Here is a 21,007-nt window from a genome sequence, read left to right on the forward strand (position 1 = left end):
ACAGACGTCCGTTTGGTTTCACTGCGCGCCTGTTAAAGCCCAAAGTGGTCCAAGTGGTATGTGACGATCTCTGTGACCCTCATGGCCACTCTTTAGGGCAAACTTATTTTTTAAGGAAAAGTGGGCGAACAGTCTGTCCAGCTTCCACCCCCCGAAGACTCTTCATCCTTTGTTTCCTCTCCCCACTTCCCTGCCTTGTTCCTAATTGCGAGCCAGTTTTGGTGCTCCTAATGCTAACGCTGCTGTGGGTTGGTGGTCTTGGCCTTCTGATGATACGGTCATCTTTTTAGAAGGCCATCTGTGGTCAGAGATACACAGATAATTATCCTAAGTTGAATCCATGTCACTATGGCAAACACTTAAAGGTCATCAACATGCTGTACATTCAGGTACTGCGTTTATATCAATGAAATATCAAGTAAAAATAAGGTATAGGTGGGGTAGTATGTAGACATCTGCCAACCCACTTCCGTTCCTCCCTTGCCTTGTGAACCACGCGGGTGGTCACTATGGGTCAGGTTTGACTCGGAGGCACCGATGATGAGTATGTACACCTGTTGATCTCATACCCATCTTCTTCAGAGCCACTTCTCTCCCGATCTCCTGACAGCTACATAAATGAGTCCAACACCATCTGCTATGTATTTGCTATTTGAATATCTTCTATAGGAAGCTACTTGAGGGATATGAACCAGCAACATGGTGGTATCAGACAGACAAACTATGTATCGAAATTCTTGTGTGTGTGTCTAAGGCTGTTGTTGGTGCACTATTATTTACTTAGAGTTGTGTGGCACCATGGAGAAAAGCGAAATTAATGACATTTTTATCTAATTCCTATAAAGCTTTGTCACGCCACTAATACATGTTGGTAGGCAGGTATTTTTAACAAATATAGTGATTTGATGTTTATAGTTCCAGTACAGTATACACACACACACACACACACACACACACACACACACACACACACACACACACACACAGAGTACAGTACTGTACTGTCTGAGTAGTGCAAGAATACAGCCCTGGTCAGAGCTACAGAATATTTGCTTTTTTTTTAAGCACAAAAGACAACGGATCTTCTCTGCCATCAATTGCTGTTGTCTGATGCCGAGCCGACTTTTATTAAAGCTCTGCACGAGGCCCCGTGTGCAGGTGTGCGCAGGTCCACGTGGCCCTGTCTCTCCATCACGCGCTGCACTCTGGGCTTCCCTTCCCAGCCTCGGCAAAATCCTCAGTGGATCAATAATGTCTTTTAATTTCCCCCAGGAAATACTCACCAGCGGTTCTGCTGGAAAAAAGAGAGAAAATAACAGACAAGTTGCAGTCACGTCTGCGGCGCGTGTGGCCGTTATTAAACCATTTTTTCGGCCTGTCATACGCCGCTGAGCGCCGCTCACATTGCTGTTTCTCTGTTTGCTTCTCTGGTTCTGCTCCTGTTTCGTGTAGCTGAGGCTAAGGGGGCACTTCGGAGGTAGTGTCCATGAAGGAAGGTGCTCCACAGCCCCAAACCCCTGGGGCTGAGTGGTTGGCCTTGCTGACCCCCAAGCTGAGATGCTGCCGAAAGGAGGGTGGCTGTAGCGACAGTAGGTAACGGACAAGAAAGGTGAGCCTAGTAGTTACACCTGGTTCCCTGCAATCAGGAGACCCGGCTTTGACCCCTGCTGCTGCTGTAGTAGCCTTGATCAAGGTATTTTACCCTGAATTGATGAGGTAAAAATGGCCTTGCTATATACATGGGCAAATCAGTGTAAGCAGCTTGGTGTAGAAATCTCACAATGCAAATCACTTTGGAATATTGGATAAATGGATAAAAATAATTAACTCGCTGTCGCTCCATTAGGTGCTCTACTAATGTACATTTCAGAGTCTAAACGCTGTCAGGACAGATATGAAAGGTTACAGGTAAAGTCTGGATCATAACTTGTGCAAGTCAACCGCTAGGAACCCACTTTCTCTGTGCTGCACCAGCGCTGAACATTTGTATGAAACACACAGCTCAAGGCTCAGTGAGTGGCGTAACTTGATTTACCCGCTGATGAAAAATCAATAATCGTGTTCAGCAACTGCATGCGAGAAACGCAGGAGGTCGACGTCATCGCCACCCATCCGGTACGCTCAGCGCTCATGTAACAGGGTCCTGTACAAGGAAAAGCGTTTCAGTGGCTCATGAAAATACACACGGTGGGCTTGTTGTTCCCTCTTACAGCATTTTTTCTCAGTTGCGTGGTCATTTTACAGCCAATCTTTTATTGTCCTAGTTCCTGAGACACTGACAGTCTCAACCAATCACGCTCTTGGTTAAGGTAAATATAACGTCACAACTAAAACAATGGTTTCAGTACTATAACAACAACAACAACAACAACAACAATAATAATAATAATAATAATAATAATAATAATATTTGGCTGGGGCCTGCTCTGTGGTGGGTATGGGGTTCAAGTCCTACTTAGGGTGTCTTGCAATGGACTGGCGTCCTGTCCTGGGTATGTCCCCTCCCCCTCCAGCCCTGCGTTGCTGAGTAAGGCTCCGGTTCGCCGCAACCCCACTTGGGACAGGCAGTTGTAGACAGTGTGTGACTATTATTATTATTATTATTATTATTATTATTATTATTATTGATTTACCTATTTATACAGCAAGGTAATTTTTACTGTATCAGTTCACGGTAAGTACCTCAATCAAAGTCACTGCAGTGGGAGAAGGGATCAAACATTAGTAACACTACACAGCACCTCTAGGGGAATATTGTCTGAAAATATGACCAGACTATAACCTAATATATAACCTAGCTCTTTCCGAACAAGTGAATATATTCTTTTCATATAGGTTTGAGTATTAAAATTCAGAAGTTACACATTTCACACATTAGACCCTGTTTCTTTCCCTCTGTGAATCAATGAGATTTATGGTTATTATATAATGAAGTTATACATAGGCCCACATTTTTCAGGTCAGCACGATCTACACGTTCACAGGGTGGTCCTGACAAATGTTAGGCTGAATTCATAAGTGTCATATGCTCATATGCATGAGTAAAATAATTTTTCTGTCATTGCGGTTCTCTTTTGTTTCCATGGCAACATGTCCAAAATTAAGAATGGAATGAGAAAAAACACCCCTGAGGGTTTTTGAGGATTCTCTGCAGGAACCCTGGGAAGTCTACAAGCCGGTGGACTTTGAAAGAACATGATGTATGGTACTGTCCTCACGGTAAAATACAGCGTGCGCCAGAATGAAGGATCTGCCAGTATGAAGAGGGGTTTCTCTGAGCTGCTGTTGACGAACTGCGGTAAAAGTGAAAATAAAAACATTATTCTTTGTCCAGCCCCACAGTGACCATGCTATGCAGCACTGCGCTGCAGCTCTCATGCGTGTTCACCTACACGTGATGCAGTGCACTGCAGTGAATTCACGTCACCAACAGTTGCATACACGATATGTAGATGTGACAGCAGGGCGGCGAAGTCGTTGGAGGTGTCACCTTGCCCTCAAAGGCCACAGGTTCAAATCCCACCTCCAGCCATTGCACCCTTGATCAAGGTACTCATCCTAAATTGATAGAGTAACTATTGCCATGCTGTATAAAAGGGTAAATCAATGTAAGCAGCTTTGGAGAAAAGTATCAAATAAATACTATAAACTTATCTGACCCATTCAGCTGCACTGAGAGCAAAAATTCACTTTATTCCCTGCACTTGAGATGAGTGACACATGCCTAAATTGTTATAAACACACACACACACACACACACACTTTCAGAACCGCTCATCCCATACGGGGTTGCGAAGAACCGGAGCCAACCCAGTAACGCAGGGCGTAGGGACACACCCGGGACGGGACGCCAGTCCGTCACAAGGCACCCCAAGCGGGACTCGAACCCCAGACCCACCAAAGAGCAGGACTGCGGTCCAACCCACTGCACCACCCATTGTTATAAACGTTATGCCCAAATAACATGAGAATTCCGTGATTTATCTCATACATTGAATGATCGGTGTCTGGCAGCAAAGCGGGTCTTTGTGGAGACTCAGTGATATGAACTGTAACATGTATGTAGTGATGAACCGTTACGCTTATGTGCTCCAGCAGGGCAGAGTTAACGTTTCCATGTGTTTTGCCGGGCCGTGTGTGTCGCTGCGGGCCGCAGCAAGATTTCAGGCATGGAAACCAGATTCAGGAAAGCGAGCGGCATTGTTCACGGCCGCTGGACCCTCCTGACACACGACGCAGACTGCCGCCACACAGCATCTGCTTTACACAGCGTCTCAGTCGAGCTGGTGAGGCCCTCTGTGTGCGAGCAGCTCACAAACGGCGCAACGCAAACAGCAGTCATGCGACACGGCCCTCGGCAGTGCCCGCTGACAGTGCGCACGCACGTCGTTTCACACCATTTAGTGGATAATAAGACAAAGAAACACGTGTGATGCGCGTGCCCGGAAGGCTCGCCTCCGGCACTGAAAGCAAAGCGGCGCCGCTGGGGGGGACAGACAAGGCAACGCAGTGCCGAGGTCTCCGGCCTCCATCTCTATGAGGATGTGGTCCTTGCCACGCAGAGGCATCACCCCTCAGTGGACATGTGCTAAGGTCAGGGGTTCGACTGCACACTGTGTACTGGGGGAAAAGTTCTGCCCGCAGCAACAGGATCCTCTAACAGGCAACGGCATGACTCTTCACCCCATCAAAACCGAAACATAGTTCTGCTCCTGAGCACCTCCACATTCTGAAGGTGTAAAACAGATACTGTGCCCTCTTCTGGGAGGAGGCTGGTACTACACACATTTGGGTTGCTAAATACTTTTTCCACAGACATTTATTATGATTAACCTTTATTTAACTTATCGCCTTGGCCAAAGTTATGTACTGACAGTGGTAGATAATGAGGTTTACACTGATTTTCCCATTTGTACTGTACAGTATTCTTACCGTATTAATTCATGGCAAGTACTTTGATCAAAGGTACTACAGCAGGAACAGGGGTTCAAACCAACAACGTTAAGACCGCAAGGTCTCTCAGCCTTAAGCAGCGCGCGCGCAGCTTCTCCGCAGGTCCTTTCAAAGGAACATGAGGAAGCTGCAAGTTTGCGGGGCGATTGGAGCGCCGCCTGGTGGCAACAGCGGGGAGACGATCTCTCAATAAGCTTCTGTTTTTTTTAACATTTATTCATTCAGATGATGCTTTTATCAGAAGTGACTTACACTTACAGTGTTTAGCTACTTAAAATTGTTCACCCATTCATGCAGCTGGGTAATTTTACTGGAGCAATTAGGGTAAGTACCTTAACTAAGGGAACTACTGCATTGCAACACCGGCACACAGCGAGAGGCCACTCCCGCGACGACCATTGCGACTACCACGACCACTCCACTCCCACGACGACCACTGTCGCGACTATGACGACCACTCCCGCGACTATCGCGACAACTCCCCGCGACGACCACTGTCGCGACTATCGTGACGACTATCGCGCAACTGTCACGCTATCGCGACAGTTGATCGCTATACGACGATCGCGATACTCGGCGAAACCATAGAGGCCGAATCCGTTAACGCGGTCGACGTGATGATTTAAAAGTAGTGTAGGGTTTTCTTAAAACACAGCTGTATTTAACGTTAGGTGGACAGCTATTAACAGAATACCCCACACACACACACACACACACTCTCTGAACCGCTTGTCCCATTTGGGGTCGCGGGGAGCCGGAGCCTAACCCGGCAACACAGGGCAAAAGAAGGAGGGAGAAGGGACACACCCAGGAGGGGATACCAGTGCGTCACTAGGCACCCCAAGCGGGACTCGAACCCCAGACCCACCAGAGAGCAGGAACCCGCCCAACCCGCTGCGCCACCACACTGAATTACCAGGTCCCCTCAGGTGTCGCTCTCCAGACCAACGCTCGTGCTTTGCAAAGCGCGCGCGCGCTCGCTCACTTTGAAGTCGCTCCCGCGCAAACGGAAAAAAATGGCAGAGGCAAAAATATGTGAGGAATAAACTTAATATTTCTTGAACACAAGCTAATACATGGCAACGTTTCAACAGAAGTCCATCTGATTTTTTTCCCATAGAAATTAAGCTGTGATAAACCTTAGTGGAAACACGCATTCGCAAGTGAAGCCAAATTTCTGTCTTGTTTTTATCATCTGGAAAAGAAGCTTGAGGTTTTCTCCTTTTTTTCGAGAAAACAAGACAGAAAAAACATGTATCCCTATGTCATCTGCATAACATTATTAATTATATTTATTATTAATTATGTATCATTCATATATATTTAATAAAGTGATAGAATGTTAAACTATAATAAATTATAACTATATACAATACAATATACTATATAAATATATATATATTTTTTTTAATAGAGCCTCCCTCTTTCGGTTCAGTTTCAGCAATACACTGACCCAACAAATATTATTCAGATGGTCCCAACACGACTGGATTAAGTAAACATAGATGGATTGTACACAATGAAATTAAGTTGAGACAAAATGCAAAAGAATTGTGTTGCATTAACTAATTTTAATGAAGTAAATTGAACAAGCAGTAAAAATCATGTTGAGTGAACACCATCTGTTAGAAGTCTAAATAGATTGGAACATTTTATTGCAGCGTGATCATATTACTTTTTGATGACTGTGTTGAATTTCACTTGGATTTTATACAATATAATTATGTTCTCATCTCAAACGTACATGTATTAAGTTGATTGCAAATTCATTGTTTTAGTATTTTCAGCAGAGCTGCTTTCCACTTTTTTCAGTGGGAACTGAGCCTGCAGCCTTTGGGTTCATTGGCAGTATCTCTAACCCTAACCTTACCAGTTGTCCCCTACTTGCCAAAGCAGCTTAACACATAGTAGATGTAAAAGTGCGTTCAATTTTGTGTTAAAGAAAGATGGGTGAAGGACAACCTATTTCCTTCTTGGTTTATCATCACAGAGACTGGTTACAACTGATTATATTATATTAAATACTATATATTAGAATAAGCCCATGTTATAGTACAGAGCTTTGGTGTGGTCATGTATCCACAGAACAGTAAAAAAAAAAAAAATAAAAACACCAATTTGTTGCTCTTTTGTCCCCAGACAGCATCCGTGACCTATGACACATCCCTGAGTACAATAATACAGTAAAAACCTCTTTGCTTACCAATCTAATTCTGCATGGGAAGTTTTGGTCGGGGACTTAAATCAGCTACTTTGTTTCATTCCAAGAATTTTAATGACAAAACAATGTTGTGGCCCTCACTTGCTTATTAATAACTCCTTCCTGAGATCTCTCCTTCACGAAATGTACAATGTGATCTTACCGAGTGCCTGAATAGTACTACAGTACTACTGTTCATGCTGAATATAAAATTAACAAACATTGGAATCCGTGACATTATTACAGTGGTATCTTGAGATATTTACTTTGAATAAGACTTCTTTCTGATATGTGTAATATTATAAAGTGGTGTGTGCCGTGGAGGATGAGTGCCAATGATGGTTCGGCGCCCTTGGCAATTTAACTCCGACTTTCCTTGTTTCGGTGCCACGATCTCTCAGAGTAACAAACATCATGGGTTAAACATCCACCATTCGTTCTTGATTTTTGCAGTTGTTAGTATTAATGCGAGGCAAAGAACAACATTTCATACATCATATCCTGCTGAAAGGGAAATTCATTGGTTTCAAGGGCATGAGAGATTAGAGCTGTTCTTGTAAGCAGCTTGGTTGGCGGCCAAAGGAGAGGAAACCGTCTCTGACAGCAGTCCGTGTGAAGTCGCCCTTCAAGGCCATAAACTGTTCAAAATCTAATACACTTATTCCTCTGTCCATAACAACTGATACTTTTGCCTCTTTAGAAAGCGGGAATATCAAAATGTAGCAGTTCCAGTTAACCAGAACAAAAACCAGGGCAGCAGATAACTGCCAATGCCACAAAACTGCTGTTGTTCTTTTTATTAAACATTTATTTATAACACTTTCTGAACAACTTACCACTTTAAACAGCTAAGTAATTTTTACTATATCAATTTAGATTTATTTAGCAGACGCTTTTCCCAAAAGCAACTTCCAATGACCTCTGTGTAGTGTTATCAGCCCACACACCTTATTCGCGAAGGTGATTTACACTGCTAGATACACTACTTACACTGGGTCACTCATCCATACATTAGTGGAACACACGCTCTCTCTGTCACTCACACACTATGGGTGAACCTGGACATCATATCTTTGGACTGTGGGAGGAAACCAGAGCACTCGGAGGAAGCCCACACGGACACAGGGAGAACATGCAAACTCCACACAGACTGAATGGGGTTGAAACCCATGTCCTCTCGCACCACCCAGGTGCTGTGAGACAGCACCACTACTTGCTATTCCACTGTGCCATGCAATTCAGCATAAGTAGCTTGATCAAGGGTACCACCACCGGAGGCGGCATTCAAATATATCTATGAAAGTGACAGAAACCGAATGATGAGCCCCCCCCAACATAAAGTGCATTCAACAAATATAAAACCTGCATGTAGCGAACAAGGAAAAACAAAGAACTGCCGTGTAAAACGGGGAGTGTGGTGGCGCAGTGGGTTGGACCGGGTCCTGCTCTCTGGTGGGTCTAGGGTTTGAGTCCCGCTTGGGGTGCCTTGCGACGGACTGGCGTCCCGTCCTGGGTGTGTCCCCTCCCCCTCCAGCCTTACGCCCTGAGTTTCCGAGTTACGCTCCGGCTCCCTGCGACCCCATATGGGACAAGCGGCACAGAAAGCGTGTGTGTGTGTGTGTGTGTGTGTGTGTGTGTGTGTGTGTGTGTGTGTGTGTGTGTGTGTGCAGTGTAACATGGTGCAAATTTTTCTGCAGATGAGCAGGACATCAGGTGGTTATAGACAATATCCTGTTTGTATTTAACCAGCAATAGACTCTAATATTGATATGACACAGGATAACAAGTCTGAGAGCAGGGCCAGCAGAGGGCGTAGTGCTCAGGGGGTTACAGCTGTTGCCTTCCACTCAAAGGAAACAGGTTCGAATAGCACTCTGCTGCTGTTTCCTTGATTGTGGTACTTACCATGACCTGCCACTAAAAATTACCCTGCTGTACAAGTGGGTGAATCAGTATAAGCAGTGTGCAAACCTCACAGTACAAGTACCACGTTGGAGAAATGTGTCAGGTAAATGAATAAATAATGATGCCAGAAGAGCAGGCGATGTGTGTCAGCAGTTGCTCTGTTTTCTGTGACTGTTCCCTGTTCTCTATGACCTTCAGCAAACCCCCTGCTGGACATTTTTTCCACCTGGGTTTCTGCACTGCCCTCGGAGGAGAGGGAGCCTGACCCCCGGGGTCGCTGGAGTCCGACCAAGCGCCGCGTGCCATCGGAACTCATTCCAGGTCACACGCAGACAGGGTGCAGTCGGCGGTGGGGAGTGGGGCTGTAATTAGGCTGCTGTGAGCTGGGGGCAATTCAGCAAAGGGCCTTTTACCAGGACAGGATGCCCCCCCCCCAGGTAAGAATAAAAAAATAAAGTAAATGTGCACTTTGATAGATTCAAGGACACTGCTTCTGAAAAAAGCCTGAAATACCATTGGTCTCAGTTATTATCCATACATAATATTCATTATAAATGCAATTAAATTATAAATGCACTCTACTTACAAATAATACCAGATTAGATCAAATCATCCATCATATGAAAGTCTATCAACAAATCATTATTTGTGCACAATTTTAAGCCATGATATTAAGAAGCTTCAGACCTGTCTGCTAAAATATTGCAATAAATAATAAAAATAAAATATGTAATTATACAAGATGTGAAAAGGTTAACTGAAGAAAAAACAATCAAAGAACCAAAGAGTCATGCTGTAGTTTCAGACAGCAGGTCTGCAGTGAAATTAAACCTGTTGCTGTATCTTATCAGTAACCAACTGACTCCGGTGATGAAGCTGAGCTGCTCAGCTGTACGAATGATGCTGAGGATCACTTCGGAGATGTTTCCGGAAAAGGGGGGAGCTTTGTCAGGGAGGGGATCAGGCTGACAGCGGAGCTGCAGCCTATCGAGCTGTTCCAGCGCATTCCGCTGCTAGTGCCGATGCCCTTCGGCGACTGGCGTCTGTCCAGGGCCGGGGCGGGGGATGGGCGGCCCGGCTGGAAGCGCGCATTGTACACGGCGGGACCCAGGAGCCCCCGCCTGGAGGCAGAACACTCAAGGACACAGGGAAGTGGGGCAGCGCCATCCTGTGCGGGCAGAAACAGCACAGAACACGTGTGTCCAGCGACAAAACCTGCTCTAGCCGTGTGATTTCACCCCTCAAAAGCCCATTTAAATGGGGAAAACGGCTTTAAAAGGCCACACGTGTACAACGAGCAAGAACATTTGTAAAACTGCTAATATAGACTATACCTACTGCAAATATTTGGAATTCTATTGTATCACACGATAAACTTATGCCCACACTGCAGCAAAATTAAAGAGAATAATTTTTCAGTTTATACATTTAAGATTCACCGTGATCCCTGCTCATATTTAAATGTGTGGCTCTTACCCCAAAGAGAAGCCGGACCACCCGCTTTACATTTATCTGCTGCATTTCTCCAAAGTGTCATTTATCCACTTTCACAGCTGGGTCATTTTTCCTGTATCAGTTCAGGGTGAGAACCTTAATCAAGGGTATTACAGCAGGGGAGGGGGTCCTAACCTGGGATTTTGCAAGGTGACAAGTGTTCAGTTAGTATTCTCATGTTGTGTCTCAGGATACAAAGTGGACTTACATTTACATTTATTCATTTAGCTGACACTTTTCTCCAAAGCAATAAACATCTCAGGGAAATACAATTAGTGCATTACATTATACTTGCTTCCGACGACAGTTCGGTACAAAGGCTGGAAACATTCACACTTTTGACGCATGTCAACAGGATAATTAAAATATGAACCAATCAGAACATTTGGATTTGCCTACCTGCATGTGGAAGGTGTGCAGAGTTAGCAAATCACTGCCTCACAGAGAGAGATGTAGTGGAATGTGTACTGAGTGTATCCCCTCTTGGACAGGAAGGGAGTGGCGTAGAGCTCAAAGCTTGACTTTTCTCCACGAAAGAGAAATAGGGACAGCAGTAAGTGTCCCCCTGCAGCGCTCAACACCTCCTTACTGCAACATCTCAATCAGGTCATGGCAGGAGGTCTCAGAGGAGTGTCCCCCTCCCACACACAGCCCCTGGGGTTGTCACTTTGCCTAACCTCAAGTTCAGCTGTATGTCAATGTGTGTGCGTGCACAGCCAGAGGAGAGGGTGCACAACAGAAGAAAAAAAAAAGAATTGGGTGGGGGAGTATGAAGGCCATACAACCAAGCATGCATGTATATACACACACACAGATCTCACAAACAGCAGCCAGAGCTGCCCAGGAGCCCCAGTGGCAGCTGGACAAGGTGGAAGGGCAGTGTGAAATGCCAGCTGGTGCCATCAGGAGTCACTGTGTGTGCAGGCTACAACAACCCACCCCATAAAACACACACACACACACACACACACACACACACACACACACACACACACACACACACACACACACTCTAGAAACACATTCCAGTCACATGATTCAACCACACATCTGGAGAACCATCTGTATGAAGCTCCTGCAAGTGACAAACACGCCTTTCTGTCCAGGGGTGGAGGGGGGGTCGTGGTATTTTAAAGGGAACAGCAGTTATGGGTGTGGAAAGAGGCACAAAGCAAATAATTTCATAAAATCAGACATTAACACATTTATCTGACACTTTTTGCCCAAGTCATTTAGTGGGAGATTTGTACACAGCTTTTCACACTAACTTACTCATTTTTCCAGCAGGGCAATTTTCTATGTGTTAGTTTAAGGGGAGTACATTAACAGCACTACAGTGGGAGTGGGATTCAAACCTAGAAACTGAGTGTGAAGAGATCCCTGCGCCACCTGGTGACCAACTTTGTGGTTTTCATGGTAAAGGAGGGTTTTACTACTGCTGTCTTTCCCCACACATCTTTGGACTCCGAAGTGCAATTTAGAAAAGAGGAGACCTGGTCTTGCATGTAAGTATGCAGCTGCTGAGCAATGGTGTTTATGAATATGGCCCAGAATTGCCAAGCCATGCAGCAACTTCACTCTTTCAGTGATGTAGTGAACTGCTAATGATGTAAAAAGGACCTGATAGAGACACGGCTGCAGTAAAAAGGAGACACAGGTTCTGGTTTTGTTTGTTATGGCACCATCTTCTGTTACACTTGCCAACTGCACGAGGCACTTTGCTCACAGCGTAACACGTAAGAAAACCAAACACTTAAAAGCCTGGGTATGTGTTTGTCACAAGAGCCCATGATTTACTCTCACCTAAGACAATTAAAAAAGGGCAAAAAAGTCACAGCTTAAAAAGGAGTTGAAACCAAAAACAAAATACATTTTCAATTCAAATGCACACAACATGGAAATATTCTGTACTAGACTCAGTGTCACTATACAAATTGAATTCTATCTAAAGGCATAAAATACATTTGTACACGGGTTAATTGATTACATTTCTTATAAAATGTTGCCTCTCCATGTAATGTCTCATATTACAAGGACAAATCTGTCATATTATTGCTTCACTGACAAACCCGCAAAGTAACTAAAAACATTGCACTATCAGGGTTAATAGTGACAGGTCCTTCTGTCACAGAGAATCTGAAAGAAAACCAAAAGGACACCAGTTGCGCCATTTGAACTGTACAGTAAGGCAGCTGTTGTCCCTGGGACACACCTTTCTCCAGACCTTGATGTTTTCATGCTCCTTCACACTTAAGGCATCAGAGCACTAAGACCAATTAAGACATACAAATGTTTTTAGCATGGAATATCGCAACAGGAGAGAAGCTGCCAAGACTGCATGATTTTGTTTATGTCTTTTAAAAAGTTGCTGCATCATCTCACCAAAGTGAATGATGATAGGGTTGTCTACACAAGGCAAGAAAGGCATGTTGCTTCCATGCATGCAGACTTCTGATTGAAGTCCCTGGGCAGTGACCCTAAACTGGGGAAGATTTTAAAAAAAGAGGGGGCTTGATGCACCGGGGAACAAAAAGCTCCAGCCACAAGTTGATTACGTGGCAAGAGGAGTGAGTGGTGTGATTAGGGTCAATATAGCTGAGGGGTGGCGGAATGGCTCATCACAGAGGTGATTCCAGTCCTTTGGGCAAGCGCAATTTTCGTAGAGCAGCTTCCGCCCTGGTCACTGCTGGTAGTTCCCATATTGAGTCTGGGAACCACAGGAAAATTGCAAATGTTAATGAAGACAAGACAACCCTTTTCCTACAAGTTGGCAACATTTCATAAAATCCTCATCAATCATTTACAGACACCTTGTATAAAACCTCCTTCAACTAAAGGCCCATCAATGCTAACTAAAGCAATACATAGACACACCAGCAGGCGACAGTGTGATACTATGCAGAAGGGAGGCATTTGGAAATACACTGGCTGCAGAAACTTCAAACTCATTTGGGATTTTAAATCTGTTTGCTATTGGACACAAAGAACAAAAGCTTAACACTACAGACATCCCTGAATTTATTTTCAATGTAGTATTTGTAAAAATTTGGTATACAGCTGTTAATATATATTTAACCAAAAAACCCCATCATACTTTACTGTCATCCATCCACTACAAAATACACAGGTCACAATATACTACAAACAGGGGGATTTTTTGTGAGACCCATCTTAATGTTAGTATTTCACATTTGTACAAGGCTCTTACTTGGTCATAACCATATGAACGCTGCTGCTGTGGCTGGGGGGGACCTGGCTGAGGTGCCCTGTAACCCCCATACTGCTGGCCCTGCCCCTGGGGGTAGTTGGGGTACTGCCCTGCGCCTCCCTGAGAAGGACCTGTAAAGGAGAGAAACAATTGGAGGGTAGTAATACGAGAAATGGAATTTGAGTTTGAGTGTGCGCATGCATAAATGTGGATACAGATAACACTGAAGTGACAGCATACCATAGCCCTGTTGCTGTGGTGGGTAGCCCTGCTGGCCTGGGTATGGCTGCTGCGGGGGTGGTTGCTGCTGGGGTGGGTAGCCTTGCTGCTGGGGAGGACCTTGCTGGTATGGCTCCTGCTGCTGGCCATACTGGGCATTCGATGCTGGGTCACGAGTCATAGAAAGAACTTGAATTACCTCTCTGATCAACACAACATAATTACAAAATTCCAAATTGTCTGAAGTCATAATTCCACAAGTTATACTGAATAAATGATTCCAGTGCAACTTGAATTTAATCATAAACTTTAATTACATATAAAATCATATGATCCATTTTAGAATTACAGATATCAGTAGCATGAAAAACACCTAAAGAATCAACATCCTTCCAGTATCAAGGCCAGTTCCCCAGCCTAAAAAGTCAAATGAGATGTGGTGACAGCCATGCAATGCCGCCATACCTTCAGGAGCTCCTTGACCGCTGTGGTTGTACTGCTCCCCATAGTAGTCCTCCTGGCCGGAATACTGCTGGGGAGGACCTGCCAAAACACACACACTAGGGTGGGCAAACCTGTGGGTCCTGACTCATGCTATGCACCACTGAGAACTTGCTGCTCAGACTAACAGCACCAGTTTCACTCTGCAAGTGCTGCACACTTTCTGCTATAATGTGGTGGCACAGGACATGGAGCAGCACTCACCTTGCTGCGGGGGCCGATATGGCGGCATGGGTCTTTGTCCCATGACGTGATTCCCCTGGGTCACCTGACCCATCATGCCCATGGGGTTCTGCTGGCCCTGGTAATGCTGTCCCCCACCAGGTGGCATGCTGTACTGCTGGGAGGGGGGCTGCTGATGCATCATGGGTGCTGTATAAGAAAATGTCCCAAAGTATCAGGATAACCAATGTCACAGTGAACGACAGCTGCAGATGTTAAGCGAAATATCCTGCTGTTGTTAACATGAATGGGCACACTAACCGTGCCAACACTAACATCTCAGATGGCTCAGACACACTTTTCTTACATTACTTGGCAAAACTTATCAGACAACTGTGCATTGTCCCATAATGAAAACAGCAGTATCAATCTGGCAGGGCTGCATGGAGAACTGGGAGGGGTACCACACCTTGATTGGGCTGCATGTTCATGCCAGGTCGCGGGCCATAGTTGCCCATGGGCTGCCCTTGGTTCATGTTCATCTGGCCTTGGGAGGATGGCACGGAGTGGTTGTAACCCCCCATGGAGCCGTGGCTGCTGGGAGGCATGTTCATTGCAGTGTTGGGCATGTTGGGCTGGTTGGGACCTGGACCTTGCATTGGCATGTGATTGGGCCCTTGGAGAAATCACCACAGGGCAATTTGGTACAAAATCTCTGCACAGTCTGAAGCACAGAATCTCATGCGCAAAAGATGAGATTAAAGGATGAGCCAACATTTGCATCCGAGATTTAATTTTTATTCCCTCTAACTTCCACCAACACTAATACCATTATTTTGCTCATAAGTTGACTGCGAAAACCTACAAAGAAGTTTTGACAAACAACACTCAAGAAAGCAATACTGTCTCTAAAAAAGGTCTATAACTTAAAATTTCCCCTTCTCTCTGCTTTGGGGAACAACACCCACAGAAACTGCTATATCTGGGTTTTTTCTCCGCTACAAGGTACAAAGGCGTGGGTCAGCATTGATCAGCATGGACATGATGCCAACCAAATAAAATATATATAAAATATATATTGGACATAGCATATATACATAAGTATATATAAAAGGTAGGACACCCCCATACCCATGGGGGCAACAGACGCCATGTCACATTTGTGGAAGCCCTCTGTATGAGGGGTCATCCTTTTCTTACATAACCCTGCTGCGAAAGTGGCGGACGGTGCACCTACCATGCAACTGTCCATTCATGGGGCTCTGCATGTGCGAGGCTGGGGGACCGCTGGCAACCATGCCGTCCGAGGGCATGCTGTGACTGTGTGCAGGCGGGGGAGGGCCACTCTGGGTCATTCCCCCAGGGCCCATGGGCATATTCTGCGTAGGTGGCTACAAGTGGAAACCCAGACAAGGGACATGAAGCACATATGAGTGGTTCGTTATTGTTAAAACTGCGTACCATTTAAAAAAAAAAAATCTGAATAAAAAATGATGGACAAACAGAAAGGATGGGATTGAAAGAAGACGGGGCATGGCAGACAGGCACACAGCTGCAGCCAGAAAATCAATCTCACAGCTCACAAGATGTTCATTAAAGCTGGGCTAAGGAAACCTGTTACCCAGAGGCAGGGAAATCAATGACGCATTTCTGCATTTGGCTATCAGACTCAGACCCCAGTCAAGAGTTCTGCTGGATTCCAGTTCTGATTAACACCTTTGGCTGCATCCAAAAGTCAGAACGACAGATTTCTGATACCACAGAAAATTAAATCATACTTTTTCCACGTCCAGTGCTGCATGGGGTAAGTTGCACTCTGTGACTCTCAGACACACATACTGCAACAACCCAATTCACCTAGACTGGACCTTTCTGGGGTTTCTTATTGGTAATATAAGTGCCTCTGTGTGAGAGAAATGATGTCATGTCATAAGGATGATCATTTGTAATGATGTCATAACAGGAAAAAGAAGGGAATACAAATGGGCCAGGCAGGTTAACCCAGTTACCCATGATCTCATTAGATCACAAACCAGTGTCACATTCACAGCTGGTTTGCAGTCTTCACATGCATGAAGTACACAGACACATGAATTTGTCTCTCAGACTGACTATGACAGCACAAGAGTGGCACCTTAACATGTGTGCGTGCACTCACACACTTCGCCCACTTCACAGCAGTGATTTGAGATCCTACATCACCTCACAAGTGAACTTCATTTGCTCTCATATCCACAAGTACTCACTTCATGCTTTACCTCAGTGGTGGGGGGTTCAGACCTCTGAAATCAAGTACAGAAAATCTAGGTGAAAATCTAACCTTCATCAAAAAGGACAGCAGTATGAGTAGTATTTATCAATCTGTTGCATCACACCCACTCGTCAATACAGCAGCAGCATCAGACAGTTCATGACTCTGAAATTTGGACAGAATTTACCCAAATTACCCTTAATGTGGATCAGTACACAAAGGATGCAAGAGTTCAGCAGTATGAGGAGAAAAAGGTTTCACACATTAAATTAAAGTCTGCGCACTTCATACAAGTCAAGACACAATCAGTTGCATTTCAGAAAAGTGCTGTTGTCTTAGGAAGCATCTATCTACACGTTTTCTGTAATATTACACATGTGTATTTGGCCTACAGATTTACAATTATTCAGAATGTTCCAAACATGTTGACACAAAGTCTAAACTGTGCATTAAACATTTGAACTATTCCATTAGTCAGTATAATAACATAAGGTGTCTGTGGAATACAATCAGTGGCAAAAGAACCAAGTTTTGTAAAACATTTAAAATGTTCATTAGTTTCATACAAAAAAACCATAGCGCTATTTATATAAACAAATATGTATACGTAATTTTCTTTAACCTGGCATTTCTTTCAACTGTATAGATTTGAGACAGAAAAAATAATTTGCAGCCTAACAGGCTAGAAAAGGGAGAGGAAAAAGTAAAATTAAATTTAAAAAAAAAAAAATCAGAAACAATAATGTTGAGACACAATGTGACACTCCAAGATATATGCAATAAACCTTTATATTCCATACTGAAAAGCCCTTATTCATTCTTCAACAAGAGAAAATGTTCATACAAGCTGCCATGTCAAAAGTAATAATGCAAACAATCTGCAGACCATTTCCCTGCAAGACATACTCACAGCAGGCAGGAGGGACTGCATATTCTGGTTAGAGTCTGCTATTGTGGCCAGGTAAACCAGGTTTCTGTGAAGCATCTGCTGGTATCTGTTGAAAGAAGCAAAATACCATGAGGATGAAGCAAATTCTTGCAGCAAAATCACATATGAAAAATACTCTGCACTTTGTAATCATAAATTGTAGGTTGTAATCTGACAACAGGCCAGAGACAGCAAAGGCAGCAGTAATTATCATTAAGCTTTATTCAGCTGACTGCCAAGAAGACTTTCAATATCAAGTTTGTATGATCAGTTCAAGCTAAGTACTTTGCTCAAAGTTGGACTACAGCAAATTCAGACTAGGTACCTATAGACTGCAAGGCATCGGCTCTAACCAACACACCACCTACTGGCCCCAATGCCCTGCAGTGGTTCACTGACACCAGACACTCAAATGCAGCTGTTTTTAAATTAATTTAAGAGTCTTGGGTGTACTGGGATGTGGAATGTATTAAGACAGACTCACTGCGAGCATTCGGCAGTTTTGCCCTTGTTCTGGAAGTCCATGATGCACTGGATCAGATGATTGTTCTCATCTAGGAGCTGGAAAAAAACAAGGAGCGAGCTCGTTTAGAAATCAAATGCCTAACAATTTTAAAACCAATGAATGAGCTTAAACACCCCGTCAACCAGCCCTGAGCTTAACATGACGGAACACATATGATACAAAACGAACAATACAGTTGAATAATCACTGCTCGTTTCAACATTATTCTTCGTGTCGCGTGTTCAGTGACGTCAGTTGCAGTTACAATGTCTCCAATACTAATCCTACCGGAAACACGGTTCACCTCCTCACTCACTGCGGTTAAATACATTTTACATTGTATTTTACTTCTCCTTAAAAAGACTGAACTGATATATCCAGGAACCTAGCTCAGCTGTATGTAGTTTATGTACAAAAGGAATTCCATGTCACTGAACGAGGTTCTAAAAATTAAGACTGTTTACTGCAGCGCCCGCGTTAACTAGTCTGTGTTCGTCACAACAACAAGACAAGACCTTCGGGTTTTTTGCTGGGTCAATTTTCATTCTGGGGTTAATTAATAACAACACTCACGCAAATACTTAAACCTACCAAGAGATAAGTTTAAATTTTAATCATGTTCGTACAATTATTTCAGTTAAAAAGAATGACTCGTTCGTTGACCTAGTCTAGACTTGAGCTGCCTCGTCGCTAACAAAGAAGGAGATGCTCCAGAGCCGAGCCGTCACAGGCCTGAATCCCTCCGGGAAGGAAAAAAATAAATCTTTTTTTACATTTTTACATATGTTTTTGTCAACTTAGTTTCAAACAACTGCTCGGGTCGCGCGGCCAAAAGAAGCGCCAAACAGCACCGGCGTGAGCTGTTTTTTCATTTCCGTCCGCGAGCCGCGTGCCGCACAGCATCGCCGCTGCCGTGCCGAGGCCGAACGCGCGCGCAAGAGGGCGGACGAGCACGAGCTCTGCGGTTCCCACCCCGGCACAGTGAGCTTACCTTCTGTATGCCCGCGGGGGTAATATCACCCTTCCCGCGTTGCCTGTGTGCTGCGAAGGCCACCGACATCGTAGTGCTCCACAATTCGCAGACAAAGAGAGGAGGAGAACCCAAAAAACGGCAGTTAATTCTCCTCGGAACACTGGGGACAGAGAACAGAACGGGATACAGAGCTGAAACGGAACAGTCCATTAGGGAGAGGGGTTCCCCTTTCCTTTACATATATATTATATATGCTTAATTGTAACTAATATTGTTTCTCCAACAAAAAAGACATATATAAATCAGAATATCCTAAAATATTAAACACAGACACAGTACCTTCGCAGTAAAGACAGGTAGTAGATATTTACCGCGTAAGAATTTACACACTACTCCCTTTAACTTCGTTCTTGAATCCTTCGACACAGCGGACTGCTGATGGTTTGTTCTACAGCCGGGGGGGGGAGCCTCACACGCTGTACGAGAGCACACTGAATTTGTTACTGATACAAAGTGTTCTGTGGTTCGTACAATTAAAACCTATTTAACGAACGCGGAACCCAACGCCGGATATAACAACAATGTAAAGTACGGCATCTTAAATTTTGTTTGAAAATTAAACATTATATATAGCGTCCCAATAGACCCTATACTTATTTCTTCTTTGGAATAGCCCCAGGTCAAGGTTCAAGCGCATGCGCCTTTGTCAATATGACAGATGGCATTGTGTGGGCTGTTTTTACACGGTGTATCCGGATCAGTATTTGTACGCATGCTCAGAGTGGAATGGAAGCGATGTTTTGGCGAGCGAAAACACGGGCACCGAGGGGATTAGTTCTCTTAGTTGATGTTGCGTCTGGGTCAAAGTTCATGCGCATGCGTGCACTACAGTTAAACAAACGACTATGTGCTTGTTGCGTCTGCTATTCGTTTTATGTGTAACTGTATTTGTTAATAAAGTATCAGCTAGATTTGAAAGGGTAATCGTAATCTGTTCCCCAGATTGTCATTGCATCGAGACTGAATACGTAAGGTGCTGTGGAGAAAGTTTGTTAACTAAGCCAAAGCTACTGCAGTGCAAGTTTGTATCATGTATCTCTGACCCTTGATCAATTTACAATAACAATATTCCCTGAATTTTTTTTGTGTGGCCTAGCTTGATAAATAGGTAAATCACGGTAAGTAGGCTGACAAGTCTCTCTGGGAAAAAAGCACCAGCTAAATTATTATATCTCTCAGAAAGCTTGTTTGTGTGATATCTATTTTTCACGACTTTTTTTGTGTTTACAAAGGTGTTTATGCTCACATAATGGATTTCACAAAACATGCACTTTTAATATGCGCACCTCTTTGATTTAGGTCTTTTATTATTTGTGATTCATTATTTGTTATCTTATTCATTATTTAAAAGTTGAACCCCAGTTGGAAAGGGAGAGCTGTGAATCATTTCATGTTTTCACTTTGCTGTCATTTCATCTTAAACAAATAAAAATGGTCGGTTTCTCTTTTTACTTTGAAGGTTCCCTTTGACTTTTTTTGCTGAATATTTACCCTTCTGGAGCAAAAATGTCCCGTTGCTCTCAAGTGAGATACTTTGCATTTTATATCACCCCAGACCTGTTTGATATTCTGCCGCGGTAAAAAACAGCAGGACTTTTGGGCCTCGCAGAGTGATTTTTGTGCATAGCCTTGGTTTCTGTAGTTTCTG

General features: G+C 44.1%; 1 protein-coding gene and 1 long non-coding RNA gene across 5 annotated transcripts; both read right to left on the reverse strand.

The window, feature by feature from the left end:
• Nucleotides 1–1,193: 1,193 nt before the first annotated feature.
• On the reverse strand, nt 1,194–2,125 carry LOC108937664 (uncharacterized). The gene is made up of 3 exons (XR_001966361.1): nt 2,036–2,125; nt 1,404–1,578; nt 1,194–1,294 (listed from the first exon to the last, which is right to left on the reverse strand). It is a non-coding gene; the product is annotated as an uncharacterized LOC108937664 (long non-coding RNA).
• Nucleotides 2,126–11,572: 9,447 nt separating this feature from the next.
• On the reverse strand, nt 11,573–19,735 carry LOC108937780 (protein SSXT-like). 4 transcript variants are annotated; one of them, XM_018757931.2, is made up of 12 exons: nt 19,671–19,735; nt 19,318–19,459; nt 18,306–18,382; nt 17,804–17,888; nt 16,889–16,924; nt 15,880–16,033; nt 15,112–15,318; nt 14,685–14,852; nt 14,445–14,522; nt 14,001–14,144; nt 13,761–13,891; nt 11,574–13,259 (listed from the first exon to the last, which is right to left on the reverse strand). In XM_018757931.2, the coding sequence occupies exons 2-12, from the start codon at nt 19,384–19,386 to the stop codon at nt 13,233–13,235; spliced, it is 1,176 nt and encodes a 391-aa protein (XP_018613447.1). In that variant the 5' UTR covers nt 19,387–19,459; nt 19,671–19,735; the 3' UTR covers nt 11,574–13,232. The 4 variants fall into 4 exon arrangements, with proteins under 4 accessions (XP_018613450.1, XP_018613449.1, XP_018613447.1 ...); XM_018757932.2 differs by having other exon boundaries at nt 19,639–19,720; XM_018757934.2 differs by lacking the exons at nt 19,318–19,459; nt 19,671–19,735 and adding an exon at nt 18,953–19,238 and having other exon boundaries at nt 11,573–13,259.
• Between the last annotated feature and the right edge of the window lie 1,272 nt (nt 19,736–21,007).

The sequence above is a fragment of the Scleropages formosus genome, chromosome 7, assembly GCF_900964775.1.
Source record: "Scleropages formosus chromosome 7, fSclFor1.1, whole genome shotgun sequence".
In the NCBI taxonomy this organism is placed as follows: Eukaryota; Metazoa; Chordata; class Actinopteri; order Osteoglossiformes; family Osteoglossidae; genus Scleropages; species Scleropages formosus.

Excerpts from the sequence above, each read along its gene's own strand:
- LOC108937780 (XM_018757931.2), bottom strand. The coding sequence starts at position 19,386 with ATGTCGGTGGCCTTCGCAGCACACAGGCAACGCGGGAAGGGTGATATT. Across the intron at positions 18,383-19,317 it reads CCCCCGCGGGCATACAGAAG|CTCCTAGATGAGAACAATCA; the intron begins GTAAGCTCACTG and ends GTTTTTTTCCAG. Across the intron at positions 14,145-14,444 it reads CGGTCAAGGAGCTCCTGAAG|CATCGAATGCCCAGTATGGC; the intron begins GTATGGCGGCAT and ends CTCGTGACCCAG.